The sequence below is a fragment of the Artemia sp. Qi Xiang Cuo genome, chromosome 12, assembly GCF_049724085.1.
Source record: "Artemia sp. Qi Xiang Cuo chromosome 12, ASM4972408v1, whole genome shotgun sequence".
Classification (NCBI taxonomy): domain Eukaryota; kingdom Metazoa; phylum Arthropoda; class Branchiopoda; order Anostraca; family Artemiidae; genus Artemia; species Artemia sp. Qi Xiang Cuo.
In genome coordinates this window covers 47,825,605-47,847,182 of record NC_142805.1, presented here as the reverse complement: position 1 = coordinate 47,847,182, position 21,578 = coordinate 47,825,605, and the positions used below count along the sequence as shown (strand labels likewise).

Here is a 21,578-nt window from a genome sequence, read left to right as displayed (position 1 = left end):
AAATTGGAGTAGTGGTTTTTACAATTATATATTAAAACGTCGGGCGCCCATTATTCTTCTTTTTTTAAATAAAGAACCGGTACGCGACTTGATTTCTCGTGTTACGTTTGTAGGTCCGAAGGTGTACTTTATACAGACACACGACGAGGAAATCAAGAAACGTTGCAAAGGAGTACCCATGCGCTAATTTCAACATGGACATTTATAGGAATTGTATTACTGAAAATGCAATTCCACGAGCCAAATTGTTGGCAATTCGTTCCCACAACTACAGGAACTTTACTGTAACTGTAGAAAAAATAGCCTTAAGTACCATTTCTGACATGGTTTCTGTTTGTCAAGATGGTGTGACTACCCTCCCCCTTGGTCAGTATTTAACTTCAGACAGGACCGAATGTATTGCCCACAGGGAAAGGCTCGTTTTAAATAAAGTCCTGTCAATAATTACCTAAAAAACCGTGGGGCGGGGCCTCGCGGCCCCGGGGGCGGGGCCTCGCTGCCTGGGGGGGGGGCCGGCCGCCGCCAGCGCGGGGGCGCATCGCCACAATATCAAAGTTATCTTTTTTTTGGACTTAGAGCAGATTTTTTGTAAATGTTTCAAGTGTTCTCTCTCTAATTTAATGTTGTATTTTTTTTCTGTAAATAAACAAAAAAAAGTATTTTTTCTCTGTGTGTACCTATGTAAATGATGTATTTTATTATAAATAAATTTTAAAAAGTGTATTTCTTTACAATGTATTGTTACTTTTTTATATGTATATAATAAAAAAAAATATGATTCTTTATTCGTCTTCTTCTTGAAGAACAGATTAGTCGGGAAATTATTTAGTCATTAGACAACTAGGGTCTACGGTTAGTTGTCCAGGTGAACTGTTGAAGGGAACATTTATCAATATAAAACACCGTTTAGATAGTGTCTGTCTGGGCCCTAAAGGTCGGTCAAACACGAGTTCTTAAAAGAAATTATTGGATATTGCGATGACATGTTTGCGGTAAACCCAAAAAAATATAATTGATCTATAGTATTTGGCAGGAGTCATACGATAAAATAACTGCAATTGCAGCCACCATGGTATTGATGTAGAGGGAGTTTCTAAAGATCCTCCAAGATTTCAGAATCCCAGAGCCGATCGCTTTGCTCAAAATTGGCTACAAGGACTAATCCATTGAACACTATACTCAACCTTTTTTAACAACGTACACAGGCTGCTGCCACCATGAACATATTTCCGTTACTGAAATTCTGCAGCATATTATTAGTCCTGGCTACTTAATTCGAACAAATGATTTGATCTGTACCTACTATATCATCTACAGAGTTGTTCGTGATTCTAGCTCGCTAATAACATTCAATAAAGAAATTCTGTCAAGGTGTTCCTAAATTTATGCTCTCAGCATAGACTCAGGCAACTAATAAACTCAACGGTTATATCCTATTGGATCTGAATCAAAATTCATCCGAGGATATACGTGTAGTCACATATATTTTTGACAATGAAATTACAACATATCTCCCAGTGAACTCTAAAAAGACCTATTAGTCGCTATCATGACACTGAAGAAACTACATGAAAATAGACGTTTGTTTTCAGTTCTAAGCACTTCAAAACCTCAGCTTAGAAAAGCCATACTCAAACACGGTATTGAGAATGACTTCATTAACCTAATATCTTATATTTTTTTAAATTTTACCGAGGGTTCTGTTCAACTACAAGAAGAAGTTGAACAACAGGCAAAGCAAAATCGTTCCATTGTACGTACATGGGCTTTTAAAAACAAAGGACAGAATTTTAAAAGGACATGACTTCTTTAGGCAGGAAGTAGCTTTTTCACGCTTTTACTGGCAATTAGTGATGAAATTGAAAACAGTTTTCTCTATATGCCGAGATCCTATAAATAGTCTCCAATATAGCTCGCTTTCTTGCCCATCGAACACTCTGAGGAAAATTTGAGTAAATTCATTAGAAGTGAATCTATTTAGGATAATAAGAAGCTGCTTTTACTTCAAGATTCACTTCGCCAAGTGGACAAATACTCTCGATCAAAGCCCACTGCTGCTGATCCCAAAAAACGATAATCTTTTCAAGAGTCTGCTGCTGTTGCTGTTGGAACACAATTCAAGAAGGAGTATTTGTTTTATTTTTTTTTTAAATTTTTAATTATATGGCCTATCTAATAACTTTAAAAAATAACACGATTCCTACTTATCCCTTGGAAAGTGGTGCTATTCAAGATTAGACCAAGGTGAAAAGGATTATATTTAGAAGTAAGAGCTATAATCTACTTGATTTAATCTATGACATTGTTACAAATCGTAAAGGACTATTATCATTTGATCCTAGTCTATATAACTTTCTACATTTATTAACCTTCACCATAAGTCTTATCGGCAATAAAAAAATTCTAAAAAAAATTAAATGAAAGTGCATCATCAAAATTGACACCATTAAAAGATGAACTGGAAGAAGAAGAAGAGTTTAAATCAATTTTGGGAAATACTAGCACATCACTGATAGCTAGACAAAAGCAAATACGTATCAAGTCAACTTCACCACCACCAACAGCCAGTACATAAAAGTTTAGCGAGCATTACGATATACGTTTACGTTCGCTCTGGCTGACGTTCATAATTTGTTATTAAACTATATTGGTGAGGTGGGGAGATTAAGGCCCACCTTAACTCTGTACATTTTCTCTCGTGTTCATGACCTTAGAGTACGAAACTATCTAAAGAATGGGCACAGTTAGACTCTGTAGGGGAAACATAGGCTTCATGCCAATGACTATCAAAAAACTAAAGCCTTTTACCCATTGCATATAATGCAAGTAGATCTCCTGACTCTAGATGAGCTTCAAAGACGTCACAATACACCGTACAAGTACATTCTACTTGCAATCAGTGTTTTTAGTCGCTATGCATATGTAAGTCTTGTACGATCCAAGAGAAGTGTTGAAGTTGCTAAGGCCATTGAAAGTACTCTCGAAAAGGATTCATATAAAAAAAATTCAAACGGAGCACGGTTGGGAATTTATTAATCCTCATATTGCAAAAGTACTAGAGAAATATAGTAAATTGCTCCATCATCGTCAGAGTAGTATAAAGTCCGTATTGGCCGAACGACTGATAAGAAATATTCTAGTTTTAATTTCAAGATATTGTACATTGAAAAATACATCGACTTTTATTCATGATCTTGATAAAATCATGTTGATTTATAATCAACGACCTCATCGATCATTGTCCAACTCTACACCAACGGAAGTTCATCATTCGGATCATAATACAATTGACACCTTTCTTAAACAATATTCCAATGAATCAAATGTCAAGAAGAAAAATAAATTCAATGTTGGTGATACTGTTCGAATTAATAGAACAACTAATGTTTTTGAAAAGGGGAATTACTTGTGGTCCACTGAACTTTTTTAAAGTGGCAAAAATCCTAGACACAAAACCCATAACTTATCGCCTGCGTGATACCAGAGATGAAGAGATTCTCGGCGGCTTTTATGACTATGAACTACAAAAAGGTAAAAATGCTATTGAAATCTATCAAATTTAAAAGATATTACAAACACGCACTTGCAGGGGTAAGGAACAGTTACTTTTTCGATTGCTAGGATACAACTCTGATTTTTATTCTTGGTTTTGTGCTGAGGATGTTCACAATGACAAATAATTTTTGTACAGCTTTCAATTCCAGCGTTTGTGATCCTCTCTAAAGCGACTTGAATAGGACAAGTGATTTCTGTACAAAACTATCCCCTACCATCAAATTTGACGGTGGGTATGAAGTGGCTCTTGTCGATTGTATTTTCAAAAATACCTATGACATCCTGAGAAAGGATCGTGTGTATGATATAAAACTTGTACCATTCTATTGGAATATGAATGGATCGGGCTTTATTGACTATGAATGGCTTCAAGAACTTACATCTATTGACTAACCAAATGTCATATTTAAATATATTGAATATTCTAGTGGTGGTTTTCTGTCATGAAAAAAACAGAAAAATGTCATATTACCCAAATAGTATTTTTGACTTTTAACAGTAACTAGAACATAATTGGATGAACACTAGCTCAACTTGTTGCCACTAAAAAAATTATTCTAAAGGACAATTTTAAAGAGTTTATTGGCCTTAAACATAATAAGATCCATGCTGCAAATTCTGTCGTTGGTTACAGGATTGATCAAGTTATTCTTGCCGAATATCCAGCAGGTTTTGCATTGGAATCTTCCATATACCTCTACGCGGCCTTTGCGGAAACATCGAGATTCGGTATTTAAAATGTCCCCCTTCAACTTGTTTTTGAATGAAAAACCACACATGAACATGTTCAACACTATTATATAAATCATCTTCAGAATGATACTGTAAACACTACGTATTTGGAAATCTGTCATTTAAAACTAAGTAGGAAATCAGGTGATACTCTAGCGATAACAAAATGCTTAGCAGTTATTACATGTCATTTTCGACCTATTGTCAACGACAACGACGGTACAATCACCTAAAATGAATAATAGAAGAATTCCATTTGTCTGTCCCGATATTAATTGATATGTTTGTTCTTTGAGGTCACGTCAAATAGGCAATGTCTTGGACTACTACAAGGGGCATACTACAATTTTTGGCTATGGTCATGGTGGCTGCTTTGATAGGCTATTTCGTTCTGCACTACCCCTTGACAGAAAATATCTTGTACCTGCTGCGTCATATTTTGCTTCCTCCATACTACAGGAATGGGGGTCGGGCAAGAATTTCAAGGACAATGTTAAGGGAAATATTAGATCTTCAGCCAGAGCCTTTGGTGAACAATTAAAATCTCGACAAAATGGATAGAGATTGAAAAGGATGCGTTCGCGTTATTCACCCATCAGTCTCCACCCAGGCAGGAAGCAAAGGACATCAACAAGTACTTTGAGGAATAAAACAGTGAAGTCCAATAAACAGAAGAAGAAGAAAAAGAAAAATATGTTTAGATCAAAGAAGGATTTCTTCTCTTAAGATGAATTATCTCCCCCACAGGGAATCATACCCATCAATCAGTTCTTCATTGAATCTATGCAATGCTGAAAATGTTGGTGTCAGTGTCAAACATAGCTACTATGAGCAATTTCACCCCCAAACACCTCTCTCATAACACAAACACTTTCAAATATTTTCCAATTAAGGCTATTTCCTTGATTTATCCTCAAAATTTATTGATCTCAATTTCTTGTAGAATAAAAAGTCAGATAATATAACTCCAAATGCATTCGATGGTCTATCCTATTAAAATTATTATAAAAAAAATATTAAAACAAATTAATGTATTTATTAATGGAACATGGGTGAGCACAATCAATAATTTATACAAGTATGAAAGCTAAATAAAATTTATGATGATGACGCCAAAGGCATACAAGGAGATGAGAGGTCAATTGCTGGGTTATGAATATAGAAAAGGTGTTGATACTGATGGTGAGTTGACTACTGCAGGGACCCATGAGTATCATCTAGTTGGAAAATTAAATCACGAGATATTCAATATATCCCAATCGCTACCCCCCCAATGTCAAGATAAACATAAAGTTGTATATGGCACCATTGAATTTCATTTTGAGAAAAACACTTCCTGCTGCACCTGATTAAAATTTCATTATAACATCGGTAAATCTCCTCGTCCGAAAACAACAGGTTATGAGCTCTGTTGCATTGGCAGTGGAAAAGCTAAGAGCCAATGGCAGCAACATTAAACTTCTTGTCCCCCATACAATCACCAATCAACGTCACATTGCGACCGGTTCTCGTAGCTATAGCAATTCATCATTTATAAATGGAAAAATACCATCAAAATTGGCTTTGGCCTTTGTGAAGAGTGGCAGTGCCGTTGGATCCTGGACTGAATCCCCCCATGATTTTAATTTTTTTGGTCTATCCAGCCTTTTTTGTACAGTGCCTGGTATTCCACGCTACACTATATCTTTTGGCAAAAAATCATGGGGAACTCTGTATGATTTAAATATGCAATACCTATATCATGACTCTCAAATATTTCAAAATGGACTAACCGATTCGTTGTTTTAAGAAAATCATGGGGTTATTGTTTTGGATTTGTCGGGCAAACGGGATATGAGTATATTACGAACTGAGAATGCACGTTCAGATTGTACATTTGCCGATACTCTGGCTGAGAGTATCACGCTAATATCACTGAGCCAATTTGAAACCTATTGGGAAATCACACCCGACGGCAGTGTTCTACTAGACCTTGCACCATGAACACAAACCAAATAAGCAACGTATTTAGTATGGATCCATGAATGGCCCAGTCTATGTCCTAGGGCATACCTTCGAACTTTTTTGACAAAATTCCATGTTTTAACAATATCCTAATCATTGTTAATTGCAGCCCATTGACATTGAAGACAGGTTACTAGTTATCTATCTTTCAAACAGCGAAGAATATTACATTTTTTTATCCTCTTGGCCTATCTTATAAATTCTAAACACCATATAGCAGTAGATATATTAAAGGTAGTGAAAAAAATATTATGCAAAATCAATAAAGAGTACAGATCTTAACAACTAAGATATTTGACTTTCGTACACTACTCGTTTTTTTATCCATACACTGTGGCTGTACCTAAAAACTGTTTCTCAAAATCTACGGTGACTTACCTTAATTGAACGACTTTCTAGTGGAGAATACACTTACAAGTGTATTTAATATTGATTTTAGTGCCCTAAGAATAAAATGTTCTAAAGATGTATGGGGAATTGTTTATTAATAAAAAAAAAATTATATACACGATAAAACGACTTTTTTCTACTCTTTAGATTTCATCCACTACTAGGTATTTGTCGACAACAACTAGTGCAGGTAGATTATCTGAATTCACCGTATACTGATCCTGATATACTGCAAAGTCAGGGTCACATTTTCTACAGTAGAGTGTGACTTCACTCTTGTCATATCTCTTTGTATAGTCAATGATACTATTCTCATTCATTCTATAGAATTCACATGTTTCAATTTGCGTATTTGAAGCAATTTCATAAACGGTGTCCTCGAGTGTCTAATCACATTCCGTCACTACCAAATAAAAATCAGTGGGTTTGTAATCAAAACACACATTGTCTTCACAACAATGACGTAGAAACCCTGTTCTCTTGTTGTTCAAATAGTTGAATCGTTGACCTGGTTCCTCCTCCCAGAACAATCTAAAACCACGACGATACCAATCTAGTAGCAATACACTAAAATCACGCTTATGATTCTTTCCAATCATACCGGGATATGTACTCTCCCACTGCTTGCATTTATCATAATGACAATTGTACCATAGGTAACCTCTAGGATGAGAGTCACACACCTCTTCAAGACAGGAATTACAACCTTTAATTTGTACAGCATATCCTCAATGCAATTTACATGGGTTGCATAATCCACAATTTTCATAATGATCATCAATTCTTGTGTAATTCTCACTTGATGACCAACGGCCTATTGAGTACATGCATAGTAGGTATGTATGGAACATTTCTTCATGTCTTTATACTCTAACTGTCACAATGAATCTGAGCTAGCAACAACAAAAAATTGTCTGAGATAGAGAGAGAGAAGTAAATTATCCTTTAGCACCATCTGTCTCATGAAAAAAAAGTTCCAAATTAATAAACTAATGTTTAAAAGCAAATTCCCAATATCATTTTGCCGTGTCGAGATCAATATATTAACAAATTTTGTAAATTTATTAGGGTCACATTCTCGAAGCTTATAACAATGCTCTTACTGCGGAAAATCTGTTTTTATTACATCGAGAAACATTCCTCGAGAAAATATCTTCCTTTACATAGTCAACTCTAAAAAATCATCATCTAGAATCCAATATTTTCCCATAAGAACTAGATTCCTCATGATTTGTTCTTTCTTGAATCTTTCCATTTTTTTTTAGAGTCCTAACTCTCTCACAGCCAACTTTAGACTAACCAGAATTTTTTTTTGTACTCCAAAAAATATACGCTAATCTACTATAGAAAGAAAAAAATACTATGATTTGGAAACAATTTTAATGAACATAATTACAGTAATAATATTCACTGATGCATTTTGTTCTCATCAATACATTTCGATAGGACATTTAATTTAGATCGAAATTTGTTTATATTGAGAATATTCACTTTTCAATCAAAGCTTAGCTGCTCTTTCTTCTTAAATTTTCTTAATGATATCATATATCTAGTATACATAGTGGCCCATTCAAGACATAGTTTACAGCCAGTAGTTATTTCCGGAGCCACATTAGGTACTCGTGCATCACTTTTGTCAGCTCCATCATTAATCTCCAATAATGTAAATGCACCACTCATTTTTTCCTCTACTAATATCCTCGCAAATAAAAACTATTCTGTTTGAATTCTATTCTCTTACTATTATCAATTGTAACGAAAACTATTCATTTTATTCAAATCCTCATCACCAATCAAGTTATACTCGTTCCTCTTTGAAAAGGTGTAATGCCCCTGTAGAATTGTTTACCTAGCAGAAAAACCTGTTTTCCTATAGCTTCCATAGAAATGGTACCATCTTACCCTACTTAAGCATAGATATTGCATATCATTCTGCGTGCATTTTTTCAGTAATCTTGACTGTGATGGTGATCTTGGTTCTATGGTATGAGACATAAAAACACATTGCTTAAAATAAGGACTGTTTGTACAAGTTATATTCTGATGTTTACGAGGCACAGGGGGCGGTGTCAGTCCTACTCCTCTTAGCTTCTGCTTGTTTTAAGTTTGACTTCGTTATGTATTGCAATTTTTGTTCGCTTTGGGTTTCATTTATTTATTGAACGTGGTTTATGTTAGGTTTACGCCTAAAACGATACTTTACTGTATTTTTGCTCATCTTTATGATAAAATTTTATGAGCAGATAATTTTTCTCGTTTTTATGTAGCTCTTCACTTTTCTTTCAAAAACTCCTTATGTGGAAAAACTTTCCTCAAATCAATATAAAGAGAAACGAATGTGTGTGTGTCTTTCTGTCCCGTATGCAATACTACACTGTTCATCCGATCGCCAAGAAAATTCAAGTTAGAGTTGAGTACACTGTCGTGAAGGTTTTAGGTATAAATATCCCCCAGGATCCTCTTAATAATTTTTGGGCTGACTGAAATTATAGACCCCTCAACAAAAACGCTTGACAGGTCCTTCCGTTCAAAGGTCAAAACATTTTCTGGATATTAATTATTTAATAAAGCCCAATGGGTAAGTTAGTAACTCAAATACATTTAAATTTAAAAATACTATTTTTCCAGGGGAAATCGTTGGGGGTGAATTTTCCGTGGAGCAGTTTCCCGCTGGGGGAATTTTCCACTGAGGAGGAGTTTCCCACAGGGTTAATTCTCCGGTGCGGGAATTGTCCACGGAAGGGAGGATTTTCCGAGGGAATTTTTTCAAATACTTTAAATTGAGACAACACTATTGAACTTAAAAATACAATAGTTAATAATAGGTGGTGGAAATTCTCCACGGAGGAGAATGGGGAGGCTTTCCGTGAGGGGAATTTTTCAAATACTTTTAAATTTAAAAATACAATCGCTGCTAAATCACGGGTGGTGAATTTTCCATAGGGGGACGTTTCCTGGGGGAAAATTATCTGGAGGAATTTTCCATAGAAGTAGTCTGCGTTTCATGGATTAAAGTTTTATAGGTTCCAAAATTTAAAGCCCTATGGCTTACGATTTGAAGTTCTATGGAACAACAAAATATTAACCTTACTTTTCAACGGCCCCATGTGCAATGAAATCAAGCCTTTCCACGTACCGAACCTTAATGGCTTGTGCTCTATAATTCATCTTTTAGATATTTGTCAAAGATGTTATGTCATAGGACATAGGCTTAGTGCCACTGAATGTCATTCCTGAGGTTTGGGAATGCTTACAATTTATTTCTACACACTGAGCTATAGCCATTAAATTACGGGCTCTATTCAGCATTTTCCTTTTCGCACAATTTTTTCGTTAAAAGCGTAAGATTTTTTAATTTATGTGAAATATTGAAAAAAAATTATACATAGGGACAGATAGGCATAAAGCTTAATCATTACAGCCTATTCTTTCCATGAGTACTGTGAATTTAGCTCAAAGTTTTCAAGAAAAAAAATGCTATGATGGGGGAGGGGAAGAGTAGAAATTGATTCCAGTGCCTTATTCAGACTTTGTAAAGAAATACAAAATATGGTGGCTCCTGAAATATTACCCGGAAATTTAGGCTATAAAATAGGAATTAGGAGAGCTCATTGACTACCTTAAAAAGGTAAAACTAGTCGAATCTGATAATCAAATTTCTCCATCTATAAAATATCATTCGGTTTTGATTTTATTTTAATAACTACTCGTATTAGATAGACCCACTGGCAGAGCGAGTTTATTCTTTATAATTGAAAAAAAAATAATGCAAGTCCCTTTCTATTTCTTAAAACAAAGTTTTTCGTAAATTTCGTAAAAACATGTATTTTTATATTCTATGAAATTTAAAGATATATGAAATCTTTGGGGTTACCTAGTTCTTACACCCAGCTTTTGTGCCCTATCTCTTCTCCAATCCTAAGATCTGGTGCTGATGATATGCACAAAATGTGCATTAATAGAAACCCAAATTTAGAAGATATTAACTACTCGAGAGAGGAATTTTGTGGTAAAATTCTTAACAATGATATCGACTATTTTCTTGCATTCACAGTTTAAAATATTGTAAAAGTTTAGCTGCTATTAATTCATTTGTATTCTGTATTGCATTGTACATAATTCCGCATTGTATATTTTGAATAATTCTTTTTAGGCTGTTGAGCTGCTTAGCCATGCTCCAGAATTTAGTATCAACTTTAACAAGTTCATTCCTGCTTATCATCATCACTTTGGAAGGCAGTGTAAAGTTGCTGATCACGGTTTCCTTAAGCTTATTGATCTGTTTGAAGCAATCCCTGAAGCAATTCAGGTATTCACATGTGTAATAATAGTATAGTAGGATCGTTTATCATGATTGCAAATATTTTATAGGACTATTTGCCAAGATAAGAAAAATTGACTTGAAAAATTTTATAATTTTTTCTAATTTGATATCAATTAACTTACCATGAATGGTTTCAACAAAACCAAAACAATAATTTAAGTTTTTAAAATTTTGCAATGTAAGGGAACTAGGTCGATATAGGCAGTTCCAACCACCTTCTATAAGAGAGTAGACCATAGAAACTCGGAAGGGAGTTCATTCGATCGGATATTGAAATTTCTTGTCCCCAAAATAAGTCTAAAGGTCTAAAATGTGTTCATGTGTAGGTTACAATTCGCGTGACCCCAAATACAGACGCTCCAAATTACAGAAATAGCCCATTTTCTACAGAAAATTTTCAGCGGAAATGGTAGACATTTTGCATGCAAGAACGGTTCAGCGCAAGAACGGGTTAAATCCTGACTTGTTGCAAAACAACAGCGAAGCGTTTCCAATCTGTGTGATTGGAAGACCGTAGTAGGCTCACGGCCTCTCATCTTCCACTTTCTCTCTCAGTAGGAACATAGTCGTATTGCACATTGTTTTAACAGAAGTTATGGAAGTATTTTCAACTTATAATATTGAGAGCGGAATTAAATACGTGGCTACTAGACACTAGCCTCCGTTTTCCCATTACCGACAGTTTAGAAAAGTTTGGCAGTTCTTTTCCCTCTGACCGGCTTGAGATAATGAAGCAAGTGGATCAGACCAGTGAGACACAGTAGCTTTTGCTTATTTTTGGACCTTTGCAGAAAATTTATTAAATCTACTTGAAACTTGGGGTCCGATCCTTGGATCTATTATTCCGTATATGAAGGGGGTTGCGTTCTCCTCAACATCTCGCTCTTTACGCTAAAGTTTTTTAGTACTTTTGAAAAAAGCTTCTTGTTGTCCACGTTAAACAAACATAGTGTTTCAGAAGTCGTTCTTAAGGAATTGGGACAAAATTTAAACTTTAATGTAAACAGCGAGGTGTTGAGGAGGAGGCAACCCCCTTCATATACGGAATAATTCCTGTTCGTTTCAAGTTTTAGTGTCACTCCTTACTTTCTGTTAAAAAAAAACTTGTTTTCTTATTTAATTTCTGACCGTTTTGGATTAATGCAGGTTTTGAAATTAGCTAACCGTATATGAATAATTAGAACGAAATTTGCATATCAATTTTGCTTTTCTTTTGGCTAAGTGGCGTTCTCAAAATTCTAATGGTACGGATTTGACAACAAAGGGAGGGGGAGGGTGCCTAGTTGCCCTCCAATTTTTTAGGTTCCTTAAAAAAGGCACTAGAACTTTTAATTTTATTTACGAACGTTCTTATTTGTAATAAATATACATAACTTATGAATTTTCTCCCAATTCTTTAAGAACGACTTCTGAAACACTATCTTCGTTCAATTGGAACAATGAGAAGCTTTTATCATTATAATGCTGAATCAGCACTATAAGCCCATTCTTTTGATAGCCTATTCTTTCGATATAAATTCCGTTTTTTAAAGTTTCGATTACTATTGAGCCGTATCGCTTGTTTTTTTTACTGGTTTTTATTATGTATATGCTATTACGCATATGAGGGAATTCGCCCCCTAGTCAATACCTGGCTCTTTTTGTTAAAGTTTGAATTTTGTTCGAATCACAAAACCTTGAATCACAAAGGCCGTTTAATTAGAATAGATAGCTCTTTTGAAAGTACTAAGAAAACTTTAGCGTAAAGAGTGAGGTATTGACTAGGGGGTGAACCCCCTCATATACGTAATAATTTTGTCGTTTAAGTTTTAATATTGCTCCTTACTTTCAGTTGAAAAAACTTGTTTTTTTAATTTAATTTCTAATCGTTTTTTAAATAATGCTGAGAAATCCGCCGCCCCTTCGTAGAAATGTCCCTTCGCCAAAGAAAACAACCTCCATGGAAATATCCTCCCACGTACCCCCCTCCTCCGCCCCCGCCCCTTCCCCAGAAAAAATCCCTCCTGAAAACGTCTGTATACTTCCGAATAACCAATACCATATGTAAACAATAGGCAAAGTTCATAACTTGCAGCCCATCCCCCGGGAACTGTGGGGCATTAAGTCATCCTCAAAAACATATTTATTAGGTTTATGACTATGTTGAACAAAATGGCTATCTCAAAATTTTGATAGGGTGACTTCGGGAAAATAATGAGCGTGGGAGGGGGTCAAGTTGCCCTCCAATTTTCTGGTCACTTAAAAAGGGCACTAGAGTTTTTAATTTCCGTTCGAATGAACCCTCTCACGATATTTTAGGACTACTGAATTGATACGATCACCCATGGGAAATAAATAAAAAAAAACAAAAAAAAAACAAATAAATACGCATCCGTGATGTTCTGGCAAAAAATACAAAATTCCACATTATTGCAGATAGGAGCTTGAAACATCTACAGTGGGGTTTTCTGTTAAGCTGAATCTGATGGTTTGATTTTTCAATAAGATTTTATTTCTCATCTACGGGATGTCTCCCCCTTTTTCAGAAATAAGGCAATTTTTTCAGGCTCGTAACTGTTGATTGGCATGACTAAAATTGATGAAACTTATATATTTGAAATCAGCATAAAAATCCATTCTTTTGATGTATCTGCTGGTATCAAAATTCCTTTTTTTAGAGTTTCGGTTACTATAGAGCCGAATCGCTCTTTACTTACAGTTCATTGCCACGAACTATTTGAAAAAATAAAGAGAACAGATTTTTTTTAAAGGTGAGTGTCAATTTTGAATCCAAAGACCTTATGTGTGTATGTAACCGGATTTCTTTTAGATTAACTGGGCAAATAGTTACAGTTAAAATACTCCCTCCAATAATTTCCAAATTGCTGGATTTTTTTTGTTGAGGCCCTGGCGGGCTTCAATGTTTCAACTTGCGGAAATTACAAAAATCAAGAACCTTTGAAGCTTACTAGAGCATGTGCTAAAGGGGATACTGTTTCAAAATTTAACGGGGAAATTCTTCTGTACTATATGTAAACGTTTATAGAATTTCAAGAAAGTGCCACCACTTTCAATTTTTTTACCACTTCCCAGAAAACAGCAACCAAACTACTCATTTTAGGCATTTCCAGAAAAATCAATCAGATCCCCGGAAAATTTATCTCAGGAAAATCAATAAAAACGTTGAGTGTGCCTGTTTCTGTATATTTCAGCCAAGCACTAATTCGTGTCTAACCTGCGATAATCTGTTACCCGTTGATTCGGCAGCTTTGCCATGTTGCACCTTGGCATAGACCTGTCCCTCGGCAAGCCAGTGTAAACATCTGATAGGATCTTGTTATAATTCAGGATATAAAAATGCACTTGGCACCTTCAACGCCCTATCTAGCCGGTTTTTGCTGAAGATCAGGCTAAGAACTTTATTTAATTTTATAATAAAGTGATCACATATCATGCATTCAGCCATCTAAGTTTTGTAGTAGGTATACTTTGAACATTTTATTCAAATAAAGCATCCTAAAATCGAAAGTTATTTTATGCTAAAACATAAACCTATTTTCATAGTAAGGCATGTCACTCTTTACTATTTAGGTATATTAGACATAGGTCAAGTCTTATGTAAAGTAAAACCAGAAATAATTTTGATCCCAGACCCTGAGAATATGGCCGCAGTAAAAAAAAATGGATAGGTTTGAAATATGCAAGTCCTTGGGATGACAATGCACAAAAAATTGAAACAAAATAATATCTTCTGGTAAAGGGTCAGATTTTTTTCTGATTGTCTCGGAACTTACATCCCTGATATAATGAGCTACAAAGATCTCAACGAATTCAAAAAATAAAGAAAAGAGACTCCCTAAGAAATTGCACAAAAAAGATCCCATATTTTTCCGAATGAAGGCAATCCCCTTCCTTTGAATTAGGCTCTAAAATGAGGTAACATATTTTTCCTGGCTTGAAAATTGTACCTGTAAATATTCAGACCCCAGTGGAAAAAAGTATGGAAAAAGATATTAGGTCGCCTGAAAGTGTGGTCCAACAAAGCCCTAAAAAACTTTTTTTAACCGCTTTAAAAAACAATGATTTTTTTTAAAGCTTGCAATTGTAAGACCCTTAATCAAGAGGATCTTGATGCATGAAAATTTTATTTTGGAGGCACGGGATACCTTAAAAAAGGGCCTGAAACAAGACTCTTTTTTATACAATAGAGCCAAAACTTCTATGCGTAAGTTCTTAGGCCAAGAGGAATGCGATGCACACTAGAAATTTACAAAAAACCTCAACTATGGAGTTTGAAAAAGGGTCAAAAGCATTCTTTTTAAATGGCTTGAAAACTGAGTCCCTAAATTCATGAACCAGGGGGCCCTTAATGTGAAACAAATTTTAGGTTTAGGGCATGGGCAACCAGCACCTGATCAAGAAACGATGTTTTCCTTTCAGCTTAAACCTTTCAGGGATCATTCCTTAAAGCCAGTCTCCATTTGACAGATTCTGCCATTCTGCCATCTTGCAGAAAAAGCAACGTCGAAGGTTGCAGTATCTGCAAACTGCCAATACGGAGCCGGAAAAGAAGTCTCCATTGAAATAAAATTTGCAGATTAGCGTTGCAGATTTGCAGAATGTGCCAAATGGAGACTTGCTTTTAGGCTAAAGAAACCTCAAATTTTGTTGAGAGGGATGAGGGTGCTGGGGGCCCGACTGGGGGCAAAAATGCTTGCTGTCTTTTGTCAGTTCAAATCTTACATCCTAGAAAACCTGGGCCATAAAAACAATAACGTGAAAAATATAGAATCTATGTTGAGGTAGAGCGTCACCCAAAAAACGGGCCAAGAAAAGGCCAAAACCATTCAGGTTGGTGAGATTGGATCAGATTGGATCAAATGTTCCAGATATTTTCAGACTGGTTTGTAAACTCAAATTCTTAGCTCCTTGGGCCAAGGGGACCCCAATGCACAAGGAAAACTTGAAAAAAAGGTATATTGGTTTGCCCAGAAAAAAGCTTAATACCTTTTCTACCGGAAAGGCTGGAACTTTCCGTCCATAATTTCTACTGCAACTAAGATCCTTATGCACAGAAAAATTTTAGCTTGGTTGTGTGTCCCCCAAAAAAGGTGTAAGACGATTTTCTCTGAATGGCTTTAACCTTACATCTAAAGTCCCTGGGCCATGGTGACCCCAAGAAAGGAAAAAAAATGCGTATTTGAAGCATAATGATATATAAAAGAAAAACGAAACCTGGAAGTTCAAATTTTTTTTTTCTTTGTAAATGTTGCAATAAAAGCCTAGCAGAATATGTTTTGCTTTCAGTAGTGAAAACAGAACACTCTAGCATTTTCAGTATCTTTGGGCACAATAAACCTACTCTTATTTACGGTTATTTCAGTTCCTTTCACGATTAATTTAATAGTTATTTTGATTTAGCTTTTAATTAGGTTTCACTGATTGTCCATGATAATTTCTGTACGTTTGAATTTAGACTTATTACAATATTTAATCTCTGCTCATTTTAGTTATTAAGATTTGTTTTTCACTCTTCTTTAAAAGCCTTTTCGAATATATTTTTTTCAATTGATAACTATTAAAGTCTCTATGTTCTGCTAGTAATCATAGGCAGCGCAATAGCGCTGCCTAAGTAAAGAACGATGTTGGCACAATGTATTATTTATTTTTTAGAATATATTTTGTACTTTACTGAAAAAAAATCAAATGAATTTATTGAAAAAAATGTGCATTGTCAGTTTAATATACATGATGCTGATATTTATTCCTTAAAATATTAATTAACTTTTTATTTCTTAAAGTTATAAAAGTGAAAACATTTAAAATATTTTTTTCAGTAAACTACGAACTATATTTGGTTTTTAGAAAGCAAAGGCATTAGAACCCTACTCAGATTAATATCTGCTCGTTTTGAGTTTGACTTATTTTAATTTCTGTTTGTTTTGATGTTTCATTTATTTATTAACACTGATTTGTGGTAGTTGTATGCTTGGTAGATTATTTGATTCTATTTTTGTTCAATTTTGGTTTACTGGAGTTCTTTACCTTTTTTTGAAAAACTTATTTTGTGCGAAAAGGTTTTTTGATTAATATCTGTTCGTTTTACAATGACATAGTCTTTTTCAGGGAGAAAGACTGAGCCTCTTCTGAAATTAAACAACCATCCCTTCCATAAAAATCTTTAATATCCCCTGGGCATAACTTACAACCCTTGCCCCTAGTCTCTGGGTTTTTTTCAACCCCAAAAGCCTTGTGATATGATATTTAGACTATTTTGAATAGAATGGCCATCTCAAAATTTCTATTAGACGCATATGGGGACAATATGACGTTTGTGTAGGCGGGGAGGTTAGATGCCCTCTAATCACTTTGACTCTTAAAAAGGGCACTAGAGCGTAGGATTACCAATCCAATGAACCCCTTTGAAGTTTATACGACCACACTTTCTATAAAAACCCTATATATACCAAGGGCAAAACTTACAACCCTTGCCCTGAGGGCTGGGGGGATTTGTTATCCTCAAAGACATAATTTCCATTTCTTTCTGATAGGCTTAACAAAATGGCTATATCAAAATTTTTATTGGAAGTATTTGAGGAAATGATAGGCGTGGAGTGAAACATTTGCCCTCTGATCACTTTTGACTAATAAAAAAGGCAGTAGTCCTCTCAATTTCCAATCGAATTAGCCCTTTTTGAAGCTTCTACGACAAAAGTTTCTATTAAAACGTTAAATGCTCCAAAGGCATAACTTACGATCCTTGTCCTGAGAGCTATGGGGGGAGGGTTGTCATCCTCAAAGACATAATTTCCAGATCTTTCAACTACCTTGAACAAAACGGCCATATCAAAATGTCGATCAGAAATGTTTGGGGAAACATTGGGCGTGGAGGGGGATTCTACTTCTGATTACTTTCGATTATTAAAAAGGGCAATAGCCCTCTCAATTTCCAATCGAAAGAGCTCTTTTTTAAGTTTTTACGACAAAACTTTCTATATGACATTATATACCCCCAGGGTATAACTTACAGCCCTGAGGGCTGTGGGGGATCGTCATACTCAAAAACATAATTTCCGGACCCTTCAACTATGTTCAACAAAATTGCTATATCAAAATGTTTATCGGAAGTGTTCGGGGAAATGATGGGTATGGGGGAGGGGGGTATTCGCCTTCCAATGGCTTTTGAATATCAATAAGGGCATAAGCCCTCTCAATTCCAATAATAAAAACCTTATATGCCCCCAGGACATAACTTACAACCCTTTCCCTGAGGGTGGGGGGGGGGGTTGTCATCCTCAAAGACCTAATTTCCAGAACTTGAAACTACGTTAAACAAAATGGCCATCTTAGAACTTTGACTGAATGTGTCTGGGGAAATGGTGGGTGCGAGAGGGGGATTAGTTGTCCTTCAATCATTTTCGACTATTAAAAAGTGTACTAGCCCTTTCAATTTCCAATCAAGTCCGCCCTTTTTGAAGTTTCTACAACAACAATTTCTATAAAAACCTTATATGCCCCCAGGGCATAACTTACAATCCTTACCCTGAGGGCTGTGGGGGTTGTAATCTTTAAAGACCTAGTTTCAAAAACTTTCAACTACGTTGAAAAAAATGGCTATCTCAAAATTTTGATTGGATGTGTTTGGGGAAATTGTGGGCTTAAGAGGGGGGCTAGTTGTCCACCAATAACTTTCGACTATTTAAAAGGGCACTAGCCCTTTGAATTTCCAATCAAATGAACCCTTTTTCAAGTTTCAATGATAAAGTTTTCAATAAAAACCTTGTATGCCCCCAGGGCATAACCTACAACCTTAGCTCTGAAGGCTCTGGGGGCAGAGTCATCCTCAAAGACCTAATTTCCGGTACTTTCAACTACGTTGAACAAAATGGCTCTCTGAAAATTTTGATGGGATGTGTTTGGGGAAATGATGAGCGTGAGTGGGGGGTTAGTTACTCTCCAATCACTTTCGAATTAAAAAGGGCACTAGTCCTCTCAATTTCTAATTGAATGAGCCCCTTTTGAAGTGTCTACGACAATACTATCTATAAAAACCTTATATGTCCCCACGGCATTACTTACAACCTTTGCCCTGGGGGTTCTCGGGGGTTTGTCATCCTCAAATACATAATTTCCAGAACTTTCAACTACGTTGAACAAAATGGTTATCTCAAAAAATTGAATGAATGTGTTTGGGGAAAAGGTGAACGTGAGAGGGGGGCTATTTGCTCTTCACTCACTTTTGACTATTAAAAAGGGCACTAGCCCTTTCAATTTCCAATTAAATGAGCCCTTTCTGAAGTTTCTTCGACAAAACTTTCTACATAAACCATATATGCCCCCAGGGCATAACTTACAACCCTTGCCCAGAGGGTTGTGGAGCGGTGTCATCCTCCAAGACCTAATTTCAAGAACTTTGAACTACATTGAACAAAATAAATATCTCAAAATTTTGATTGGATGTGTTTGGGGAAATGGTGGGCGTGATAGGGGGGTTAGTTGTTCTTCAATCACTTATGACTTCTAAGAGGGCTCTAGTCCTTTTATTTTCCAATCGAATGAGCCCTTTTTGAAATTTCTACGACAACTCCTTCTATAAGAAATTCATATGCCCACAGGGCATAACGTACAACACTTGCCCTGAGGGTTGTGGGGGGGGGGGGTTGTCATCCTCAAAGACCCAATTTCCAGAATCTTAAACTAAGTTGAAAAAATTGCTAACTCAAGATTTTGACTGTGTGTGTTTGGGGAAATGGTGGGCGTGAGAAGAGGTTTAGTTGCCCTCCAATGACTTTCGACTATTAAAAAGGGCATTAGCCATTTCAATTTCCAATCGAAAAAGCCATTTTTGAAGTTTCTGCGATAACACTTTCTATAAGAACCTTATATGCCCAAAGGGTATAACTAGCAACCCTTACTCTGAGGGCTTTGGGGGGGGGGGGGAGGGGGGTATGTCACCCTGAAAGACCTAATTTCCAAAACTTTCAACTACGTTGGACAAAATTGCTATCTCGAAATTTTTATTGGATGTGTTTGGGGAAAAGGTGGGCGTGAGAGGGGGGTTAGTTGCCCTCCAATCACTTTTGACTATTAAAAAAAGCACCAGCCCTTTGAATTTCCAATCGAATGAGCCCTTTTTGACGTTTCTACGACAAAGCTTTCAGTAAAAACCTAATATGCCCCCTGGGCATAACTTATAACCTTTGCCCTGAAGACTATGGGGGGAGTTTCCTGCTAAAAGATATAATTGCTAAAACCTTCAACTACATTGAACAAAATGGCTATCTCAAAATTTTGATTGGATGTGTTTGGGGAAATGGTGGGCGTGAAAGGGGTGTTTGACTATTGCGTTCCAATCCCTCTTGACTATTAAAAAGGGCACTAGCCATTCTAATTTCCAATCGAATGGGCCCAGTTTGAAGTTTCTACGACAGCCCTTTCTATTAAAACCTTATATGCCCCCAGGGCATAATTTACAACCTTTGCCCTGAGGGCTGTTGGGGGGGGGGGGTTGTCATCCTTAAAGACCTAATTTTCCGAACTTTCAACTACGGTGAACAAAATGGCTATCTCAAAATTTTGATTGGATGTGTTTGGGGAAAAGGTGGGCGGGAGAGGAGGGTTAGTTGCCCTCCAATCACTTTCGACTATTAAAAAGGCCACTAGCCACTCCAATTTCCATTTGAATGAGCCCTTTTCGAAGTATCTACGACAAATGCTTCGATACGAAGTGCCCTGGTCTAAAAAAAAATAATAATAAAAACACATTGTGCCAACATCGTTCTTTACTTATGATTAATTAAAAAAAAAATTCCGAAAAATAAGTTTTTCAAAGAAAAGTAAAGGAAATTATAAAATTCAGCTCAGCATATACAAATGCATTTTAGAGTTAAAACTCAACATGACCAGAAATGATTATTAAACAATAAATGAAACCCAAAGGGAAGAGAAATTAAATAAACAATCATAGCAAAAACATACAACAAGTAATAATATAAATGAATAAATAGATCTTAAAGAGAGTAATGCTTAGATTGAATATGAAAATCAAGCTTGAAACGAAAAAAAATATTTTGCTATTAAAGTATAAATGAAACTTAAAACGAACAGAAACTAAATGAATAATCAATGCAAAAAAATATGAAATATGTATTAATGTAAATTAATAAATAAATCTTAAATCGGATGAAACTTAAATTGAATATACAAATCAAGCTGGAAACGAACAAAAATTACCACAAACAAGAATTTAGGTATGACCTCCTTTTCTCACTGTAAAAGTCTAAGACCTACTGCGTCATTGGCACTTTCATGAAAACCAGTTTTATGACAAATATTTTCTTTTGTACTTAATATTGAAAATAAACATTAAAATTATAGTAATATTTTGAACTGATGAGCTTTCAGCAATTAATATCATTATACATCAAATATTTCAATTTAATTTATTAGATCTTTTTAAAGTTGTTAAAGACGAATATAGTTCCCATACAAACAAGTGTTTGGATACTGCCTCTTTTCCTAATTTTAAATAAAAACCAAAAGCCTACTGCGTCATTGGCGCTCAACTGCGAACGGATTATATTACAAATATTTT

At 35.5% G+C, this 21,578-nt stretch overlaps 1 protein-coding gene across 2 annotated transcripts in view; it reads left to right on the top strand.

Moving 5' to 3' along the window:
- Positions 1-21,578, top strand: part of LOC148946207 (meiosis regulator and mRNA stability factor 1-like) — a 344,665-nt gene that overhangs the window by 257,061 nt on the left and 66,026 nt on the right. For both annotated transcript variants that reach the window (XM_089098280.1, XM_089098279.1), the window contains one exon: positions 10,835-10,990. In XM_089098280.1, coding sequence (XP_088954406.1) covers positions 10,835-10,990 — 156 coding nt within the window. The remainder of the gene's footprint in view (positions 1-10,834; positions 10,991-21,578) is intronic.